We start from the raw sequence: 9,052 nt of genomic DNA, 5'->3' as shown, positions 1-9,052 counted from the left end.
AGCGGATTGTAATTTCTTTTGTGGCTTCTGAAGCGTAACATTTTTCTGTTGGGATAACAAATCCAAAAAAAGTAGCATGGAGAATGGTCTGTGAACTACATTCAGGCGGTTCATGGAAAAATACAGTTTGCCTCGTGGGGCGAAGAATAAATGGTTATACTTACTCTGCACGTTTTTATTGAATTTTTTCTTATGGTGATGAGGTGGTGCGTGGAGCTTTGCTGGTATGGGGCTTCTGTGACTTACTTTTTGTTGTTGTTGTTGTTGGCGGTGCCTGTGTGGGCAGGAGGGAAGGAACTGGCAGTTGGAGGAAGAGGGCGCAGGGTGGAGGGCCGTGGAGAAAAACAAAAAAAAAAAAAAAAAAATTTAAAGAAAAAGAAAGGGTTCTCATGGCGAACATACGCGGCGGCGTTGGTGGGTTTCTTCTTCGCCGCGCAGCCGTAAAGAGCGTTCGGCAAAAGTACCAGACGGGCCCACAGTTCAATAAGCGCAAATTCTTCCAGTTCCCAAAGGGCTACCACCGTCTCCACCTTCGTATTGGTGGCGTTCAGTTGGGCTCACCGACGCAACAGCGGGAACACACGCGCTTCTCGCATCTTCCAGGTGACACTCGAACGCGGCCGCAGTACGACTTCACGTTTGGTGAGAGACGAGCAGATGGCGCCCTGTACGCCTGGCGGAAGCGCGGTAGCCTGCAACTATACCAAATGGGCGGAAAGCCTGAAACATTTGTCTGTTACCGTTGTGGCTACCCGGTGCGCAGCCAACTCGTGGCGATAAAAGGGGACAACTGGGATTACCGAATGTGCTACAAGTGTTACACGACAACTGTACACCACGGGATGGAGAACGACACATGAAGGTCTGCGTGTGGGTCTGTGTTTGTGAAACGGAAAAGAGAGGAGGTTTGCGTCCAGCAATATATGCGTCTTCTCTTTGGGCGCGGTGATTGGTCCCTGTAGTGTTGGTGGTGGTGGTGGTGGTGGTGGTGAGGTTGCTGATTCCATTTTTCTTGCTGTTGTGGATTCATTTTGTCGCGGTATATTGAAAAAAAGAAATATTTAAAAAAACGGGCACGAAGGGGATGTCTTTTGTTTTGCAATAAAAGGAGTGCGGCTGCACTCAGAAACAACTTCTGGAGACGCCGTGAGCCCCGCCGTTGGTGGTGTCGACGTCTTGCTTTTCTTTCGGTCTTTTTTCTTTTTTTTGCCCTCCATCGTAGTGAACTTTCGACACGGCGGAAACGAGGGAAGGGACCGAAGGAGAAGAAAAAAAAAGGGGGTGGGGATTGGCGGTGATGAGCTACGCGGGAGGCACTTACTACGCCAATCAAGAGGCCGATACCTACTACTATGGCCAGCAGCAGCAAATGGCTGAGGAAGACAACACCATTGATTTTCGTCCACCCGACATCACTGAACATCAGGACAAGATCATCCAGCTTGTGGCCAAATATGTGGTGTTTTCCTGCGATGGGGCGCGATATCAGCACCTACTTATTAGGAGGACGAAGTTTAACTCCTACTTTGCCTTTGTTGCCTCACCAGAGCACAAATATCATGAGTATTACCAATATCTGATTAGAAGCTACATCGTGTGGCGCGACATGGCTGCCGCTACCTCTGCGGGAGAAGGGAACACAGATGAAGGGTACGCCTTCTACACGGAGCAACTGCGACAGCAAGAACAACAACAACAACAACAACAACAGTACCAGGCTAATATGTATTACACTGCATCAACGGATTATTCAACGCAGTACACGGATCCAACGGCAGCGGCAGCGATGACGACAACTGGGGGTTACTACGATGCCAACACTGCCTATTCTCTGCAACAAAAACAAAATCAGAATACATCCGTCCTTGGGGAATCTTCGGCTGTTGTAGAGACCTCCCGTGGAGATGATGTCAGCAGAAAACGCGCCAGGTCAGCAACGCCGCAAGAGAGTAGTGATGAGGAGGACGATGCTGGACGGGAATTGGTGTTTGTGATGGAAAACGGGGTTGCGAGAGCCCTTCCCAAATAAAAAGAAACTAAAAGAAATGCAGGCGTCAAAACCGCAGCAAAAGAAGATTCTTTTGTGCGAGGTTATTCTCGCTGCTGCTGCTGTTGGTGTTGATGTTAGTTGTGTTTAAACTGGCCGGTGGGTGTGGCTTGTTCTTAAAGGTGGAAAGACAAGGTGGCTGGGATAAACACGAGACGTTTTTTATTATTATTGTCGTTTGTGTGGCAGCGACAACTGCGTTTTCGCCGAGTGAATAGTTTTTTCATATTCTTGCGTGTTGCCACGTCGTAATGGCATTTATCCTTTTTCTTTTTTTCCTTTTTTTTTTTCTTTTTTTGCTCCTTGTTTTTTTGTTTTTAGTGTGTGGTGGGGATATCTAAAGAGGGGATGCTGCGTGCTCCGGCTTCCAATGATCCGTTTGGCGACCGTCTTCTCCCTGCCCCAGTGCAGGAAACGGTTTATTCCGTTCATTGGTCTCACATCACTTCTCCGCATGGCATAATTTACATTGGCTCTGGGGCATTTAGTACTGTGCGTCTAGCATGGTTGCAGGAGCGGAGGAAGTGCTACAAACGCATTTTGACATCTAATGGTGAGAAGACGAGGACGACAGTTTTTCTTGGGGCGTGTGCGGCCGTGGCAGTGAAGCGGGTGATGATACCGAGGGCGAATGATGGCTCTTGTAAGTACCGCCGACTGCTGTTGCTACGCGAACTCCAGGTGATGGAACGTATTCGAATGTATCCGCATCCGAACATCGTGCAGTGTTGGGGTTTTCTTTTTGGAAAGGGGGAAGAGGAACAGACCTTTGAAAGCTGGAACCCCTCAGGCGATGGCACAGAGAACAGCACGGACGGGAAGGTTCTTACAAGCCTGAACAAGGAAGGACACCGGATGGCGTTCAACGAGGAAAACAATGACGGAGATGAACGGACAGATCGACAGATCCCGGAAGGAGCCTCGTACGTTGATTTGTGTCTCTCACTCTGCACGGGTGGCACACTGCGGAATTATGTGGCGCTAAAGGCCAGTGAGGTCCCCCACGCGGCGACAGCTGGGACAAAGTGTTCAGCGTCTGAATCACAGATGGTGAATGTCGCAATGGCGTTTGAAAAGGTGAGTTTTGATCATTTCAGTGGCGCTCAGGGAATCACTGGAAGCACCAATGAAGATACCTCCCCATACGGCTGTGAAGATTATGGTGCGTATCATCCTTATCCGAAACAAATTTTGGGTGAAGGGAAGAAAATTGCCAATGCGTCCTCAAATCTACCACATGCGTCCGTTTCCATCTCCGCTCACCTTGCGGTTCCTGAGCGTGACATTGTCGCCATTGTGTACGCACTGGTTCATGCACTTCGTCACACGCATGAGAATTTAAAGACGTTGCATCGTGACATTAAACCCTCAAATGTGCTGATATTCAGTGGGGTGGGAAAGACACCAGAATACGCGTTGCAGCCCTCTTCTCTCCTGATTCCGGCGTCCGGAGGAGAGCCGTCGCAAGAGCGCGACAAAAGGTGTTCGAGCCAGGCCAAACCCTTAAGCCTAAGAGTCGACTCGGAGATCAGGAGTGCTTTGGGTGACAGTGATGAAATGGTGGAATTTGCTCTTTTTCCTCAATGTCCAGCAACCACGCATGGGTCCACAGGGGCACTGCGGCAGAGCGCAGGGGGGAACCTTGCGACACCGACAGCAACAGCAGAAGGAATGTCAAAACTCAACGATGAACCTCCCACAACGTTGGTGGTGCCTCTGGGATTGGGGTACTATCGTTTGCCATATGCTGCTACGGATTCTTCACGGAGAGTTTATATTGATTGCTTGCCGCAGGCCGAGGGATGGCGAATACAGTTGGCGGACTTTGGGGTTACTACTGGGGTTGACCGGCTTGCTGGCTCAGGAAGGTGTGGCACCGCTCCGTTCATGGCCCCAGAGGTCGCTCGACATGCCGACCAGGGTGTTCCCGAGCAATACACGACGAAAGCAGACATTTACAGTCTGGGGGTAACGTTGCAGCATACAATTCTTTACCTTGTTATTGAAGATGAAGAGGGAAGTCAGAGAACGTGCAGGTATGCGGACGCATTGGGGGCGCAGTGGATTGATGAGGACGACACCGCAACGCAATCACGGCTGGCGTTTGGCCCAGGCCTTGAAAGTAAGAGCACTGAAACAGATGTAAACCCGAACTTTATTGTACCTAACGCCTGGCGCTGTGACAAGGAGCTCGTTGAAGGGGAATACATCCGCTGCGGTTCACTGGAAACGGAGTTTCCCAAACGTGGTGTGGATGATGACAAGGAGCATGAAAGTAAACCAAAAGGATTTGTTGTGCCCCGCGCCTGGCGATGCCGCGATGAGCTGTTGGAACGCCAATATATTCGCCGCGAGTTGTCCTCAAGAAGGAATGATACTGACATCCATGCTCACCTTCTCACCTCTTTGCCCAATGAGCACAATGATTTCAAGGAAAATTCCGCGGCGAGGGAACGTCGTGGGTCACGATGCAGCTCGTGTGGAAAGATTCATCGAAACCTCATCGAGCTGCTAAACGCCATGACGGTAAAGAAACCATCGCAACGGCCAAATTTGTCAACTGTTCTTCAGAGTACTGCGATTATTGAACGAGGCACATTTCTGGAAAAGGGAAGGCAATTCTCTTACCCCAATAATGCTGCTTGGGATGTTGGCGCTGAGGACCACGGAAACCAGCCCTCCATGGACCCGAATTCCTTGGAGAGAGGAACGGCGGCCCAACGCTTTTCCCGTGCACGACGGTGGGCAGAGGAAAGAAATCGTGTCCGGTCTCCTCCTACGGGATTTCGGTTTGACATGACAGAACCGCGTCAGAAGAGCAGCCAGGGGAAAAACTGTGGTGGCGGTGAAGATGACACAACAGTGTTGCTCTGGCGTCCTCCTTCCCTCAGCTTCCTTCGGGCTTGCCGCCACAAGATGGAGGCACACAACAGATAGTATACAGGTAGTAAGGACAGATTTTCTTGTTTGTTTGTTTTTTTTTAAGCGTGGAGGAGTGAAACCTTTTTTGATTTTTCTTTGGTTGTTTTTGAAAACCCGCGGGGGGAATGGTCTGTCCCAGTGGTTATTTGGCAAATAGACATCTTTACATCTTGTTTTGGAAGTCCGCCCCACTCATCCCTCACTGCCCTGCGTGGGAGGGGTGTCAAAGACGCTTGCAGCACTTCCTTCTTGCCAGCATGGAATGAATGTGGGATAACGAGGGCTCGCCCTGGACTCCCCCATTTGGATGCTCTGTGCATATATTAATAATGTGAACATTGCGAGGAACTGAAAAGAGGAAAGAAAACGTAATATATTTTTTTCTGTTTTTACTCCAGGGAATCGTCGTGCATGGAGTTCTTTCTGGCTTGTACGGACGATACGGCGATGGGGAGGAGTGTTGTTTGTCTTCTATTGAATGTTGTTAAGTATTTCTTATTTTTGATTTTATTTTACTTTTTTTTTTATATGATTGTCTTTTTTTTTTTTTTTTACAGATTTTTATTTTGATTTTTTATGGCCTAAAACGGCTTCAGATGGTGGGGGGGGCGGGAGGGAACTGGTTATACAGAAATGGACGCGAGGGTAAACTCGCGGATAAATGGTGGCTTGGGTGAGTTTTGTTTTGTTTTTCTCTTCTTCTGGTGGTGACGGTGGTGCTGTGATCCTCTGGGGGTGTCTGTTGGTGCGAACGCCTTTTTATTTTTGTTGTTTTCCCGACTGTGAAAGGCAGAGGCGATGGAGACGACGGTGTTTGCCTGCTCGTCGGGGCGGCTCCGACTGCCTTTTTCGAGGTGTGAGGCGAGAGACGAGAGGGTCGATCCCGACGCCCTGCGTTTGTTTCTGGAACACGCTCGCCAGGAGGCGGCAGAACGACACCAACGCCGCGTGTCGCAGGTGGAGTCCCAGTACCTGCGGCATCTGCAGAGGTGCTCCACGCTGCCGGGTGCATCGATGTCACGACTGCAGGGGGAGAAGGGCGATGCCGCGCCGGTGGATGATGGAGAAATTATTGAGATTGAACTGGAGGAGAGTGACGAAAACAACGATGACGCAGAAGACAGGAAAAACGACGAGGAAAGCAAAAGTTGGGCCTCATGTGGATTCACTTCCAACTTTTTCACTGCCACCACGACAGATTTTACCCGCGCATTGGGAAAGACGAGTGCGACGCAGCATTTATCACCAGCCCCATCCACACCGCAGAGCCAATCCAACTCCCAGGGCATTTCACCGGAGGTGTACACACCGTTGATTTCAACACCAGAAGAAGTCTCCAGCACTAATGCTACGTCTGCTGCCAAAGTGAGCAGTTTGATGAGGCATGACGGCGCGAACGACACGGATGCAGAGGTGTGGCGTGCCAATGCAGCACCGAATTCAGCCGCAATGTTCCCTAACTACGGACGGGGACCAGAAGATTATTTCGGTGGCATGTCAGTTCAAAAACTTTGCGCTGAGAACGTTGCAGCACAACAAGCGCGCTCTTTGCATACCGTTGACGAATGTGGTGATCAGCATGATGCAACGCGTTGCCTGATGCATGCCTTTGGGAGACACCTTGACGTTGAATTCCAACAAGTAGAACATGATGCTCCATGCTCACCGCCTGCAGGAGTGTCGTTGGAACCAGAATTAGAAGAGTTCCTTGCGTGGCAGGCGGCAAAGCCACTGAGACGCCGCGAAAGACTGCAGGGGGCCTTGAATTGCGGATCACATCTGGCCAAGGTGTACGCGGCGGTTTATCCAGAGTTACTTTCTTCGGCGTTGTTTGACGCTCCTGGTAAAAAATTGGCTGAGCCGCTTACGCCGGAAAGTCCTGCTTCACGATACATCCAATGGATTGCTAGCGATGTAGACTGCTACGAGGATCTCCTTTTGCATTTGACGTCGGCCAGTAAAGAGGTAGAGCAGACTTTGTTGGAAGGAGTATGCGAGGCGGCACTGAATGCCTACATTACTGAGTGCGTGGTGGACCGTATTCTTCACAACTGCAAATGAGGCCACCCCCCTTGTGATGGTGGCGCAAAGAAAAGCAACTAAAGTGAGAAGAAATAATAAAAAAAAAACCCGAAGGAAATGCAGGGAGCAGAGGGAAGTGTTGGGGTGAATTGAAGAGGTGTCGGTCCAACCCAAAGCGAGTCATCACGTGTAACCGATTTATAGAAGCACATTAGACATGTAGACCCTGGAAAATGGTGTCTTGAACCAGTATGGCGAAGAGCATAGCGTGAATGGTTGTGCTGTTGGTCAAGAAGAGTGAAAGAAAACAAGAAAGAGGGGGGAAAAGTGGAATTGCTATTCGACATGCATCTGCCGCTTCCCTTTTTGTTTTGTTTGTGTGGTGCATCGTAGCCATTTTGTGTCCACTTGAGCTTCCACCCCTTCGTGTCAAAAATAAATAAAAACAGCTTGTTCCACCCATTCCTTGTTTCACAACCAAACACGCAAACACTTAGAGGAAAGAGAAGAGTGACTCAATGCGAGTTTGAGCAGTGAGGAGAAAGAATAGACAATATGAAAAGGGATGTAATTCTCAGTGGCACCCACCCATAGCAAAAAGGACGCAGACACACAGACACCGTCCTACAGCAGTGGAGGTGACTTTTCCAACGCGGCACGAGTATTGATCTGCAGGTTCGCCCACGATGGCGAGACGTACCGTCGTGATCGCACACATACGGTTTCGCCAAATTTATCGACCCAAACGACGTGGGTTTGAGTGGCATTTTAATTGCATTTCTGCTTTGCAGGGACCTCTCCTAGGGGCGCCCTTCCGGGGGTGCGGGTGTATTAACAAGAGAAAGCCGCGGAAATACGCAACGCATTGAACCCGCCCCCTGCATTCACAACTGCAATTGGATTCGTGGATGCGGAAAACACCGATAATCAATGGGAAAACTCTAAGCACCTCGTGGTTCCTGCCATCCACTTTCTATTGATATATGCAATTATTTGGGGATGGATGCGAAACAATGTACCGCTCGTGTGCACTTTCTTTTTTGGCATTTTAGGTGTTTGCTTTGTTGCGTTTCTCCATGGACCGGAATTCTGCGTTCCACTTATACTCGCACTGATGAACTATGGCTTTGTTGTTTTCTTTGTGGGTTCTGGTGTCTCTTACCGCGTGTTCATGGCAGTCATGTGGTTGTCACAGCTAACGCTGTTGTTTCTCGTTAGATTCTGTGGCGAAAAGATGATGTCGGTGTTCCAATCCGCATCAGATTCAATGTGGAGTAGAAAACTGCGCTGGACAGTCGTCTTCAATATGTACACCCTCCGTATGGTTGCATTCAACATGGACATGTATGAAGCGTTTAGGGATGGTCCGACGCACCGGGAGCGGGCGGTGCGTAAGCACGACACAAACTGCCTGGAGTGTGCGCAGATGCGGGAAGCCAACCGCGGTGAAAACTCTCCCACCACACGTTGTTACAGGTTCCGCACGGAGAGTTCATGCCATCCGCGTGAGTACAATCTGTTGAGTTACATTGCATACATGTTGTATATTCCACTGTATGTAGCTGGCCCCATGTCGTCCTTCAACGCCTTTGCGTCGCACTGCCACTGCACTACTGTCGCCATGCCGCGAAGGCAGATGGTCCTTTACGCGCTGCGCGTTCTCACCCTATATCTGACGCTTATTTTTATGCTTCACTTTACGTTTGTGAATGCTTTTCGTATGCGCCCAGAAGTTTTTTGGGAGCTCAGTGTTTTCGAGAGCTCGTCGCTGCTTTACTATTGCCTGGCTTTCCTCTGGCTAAAATTCAGCCTGGTGTGGAAGCTCAGCCGCCTTGCTGCGGTATCAGATGGCTTCGATGTGCCCGAGGACATGCGCCGGTGCTTTACTAACACTGTGAGCGTACAGGACTTTTGGCGTGACTGGCACGCCTCCCTTAATCTGTGGATTGTGCGCTACATGTACATACCAATGGGCGGGAACAGGATGAAGCATTTCAATATTTTCCCGATTTTTTTCTTCATTGCCATTTGGCATGACGTTGAGCTTCATCTGGTGAAATG

General features: G+C 49.8%; 5 protein-coding genes across 5 annotated transcripts, besides 6 other annotated features; all 5 read left to right on the top strand.

Moving 5' to 3' along the window:
• Nucleotides 1-9,052: a sequence feature (heterozygous, Esmeraldo-like haplotype).
• Nucleotides 341-381: a microsatellite.
• Tc00.1047053508943.40 (hypothetical protein, conserved) lies at nt 390-860 on the top strand (the record flags this gene model as incomplete). The annotated part of the gene is made up of 1 exon (XM_800713.1): nt 390-860. One exon carries the CDS (start codon nt 390-392, stop codon nt 858-860), a length of 471 nt encoding a protein of 156 aa, XP_805806.1.
• Nucleotides 959-991: a microsatellite.
• On the top strand, nt 1,298-2,029 carry Tc00.1047053508943.30 (RNA-binding protein, putative; the record flags this gene model as incomplete). The annotated part of the gene is made up of 1 exon (XM_800712.1): nt 1,298-2,029. The coding sequence occupies one exon, from the start codon at nt 1,298-1,300 to the stop codon at nt 2,027-2,029; it is 732 nt and encodes a 243-aa protein (XP_805805.1).
• Nucleotides 1,678-1,710: a microsatellite.
• Nucleotides 2,312-2,366: a sequence feature (A-rich).
• Tc00.1047053508943.20 (protein kinase, putative) lies at nt 2,396-4,984 on the top strand (the record flags this gene model as incomplete). The annotated part of the gene is made up of 1 exon (XM_800711.1): nt 2,396-4,984. One exon carries the CDS (start codon nt 2,396-2,398, stop codon nt 4,982-4,984), a length of 2,589 nt encoding a protein of 862 aa, XP_805804.1.
• Nucleotides 5,462-5,544: a sequence feature (A-rich).
• Tc00.1047053508943.10 (hypothetical protein, conserved) lies at nt 5,768-7,030 on the top strand (the record flags this gene model as incomplete). Its single annotated transcript, XM_800710.1, has 1 exon — nt 5,768-7,030. The coding sequence occupies one exon, from the start codon at nt 5,768-5,770 to the stop codon at nt 7,028-7,030; it is 1,263 nt and encodes a 420-aa protein (XP_805803.1).
• On the top strand, nt 7,995-9,052 carry Tc00.1047053508943.4 (glycerol uptake protein, putative; the record flags this gene model as incomplete). The annotated part of the gene is made up of 1 exon (XM_800714.1): nt 7,995-9,052. A coding segment is annotated over one exon (1,058 nt), but the record flags the coding sequence as incomplete, so codon positions are not given.

Source organism: Trypanosoma cruzi, genomic scaffold (assembly GCF_000209065.1).
Source record: "Trypanosoma cruzi strain CL Brener 1047053517099 genomic scaffold, whole genome shotgun sequence".
NCBI classification, from domain to species: Eukaryota; Euglenozoa; class Kinetoplastea; order Trypanosomatida; family Trypanosomatidae; genus Trypanosoma; species Trypanosoma cruzi.
The sequence above is the reverse complement of the archived record's forward strand: the minus strand, read 5'-3'. Positions and strand labels throughout refer to the sequence as shown.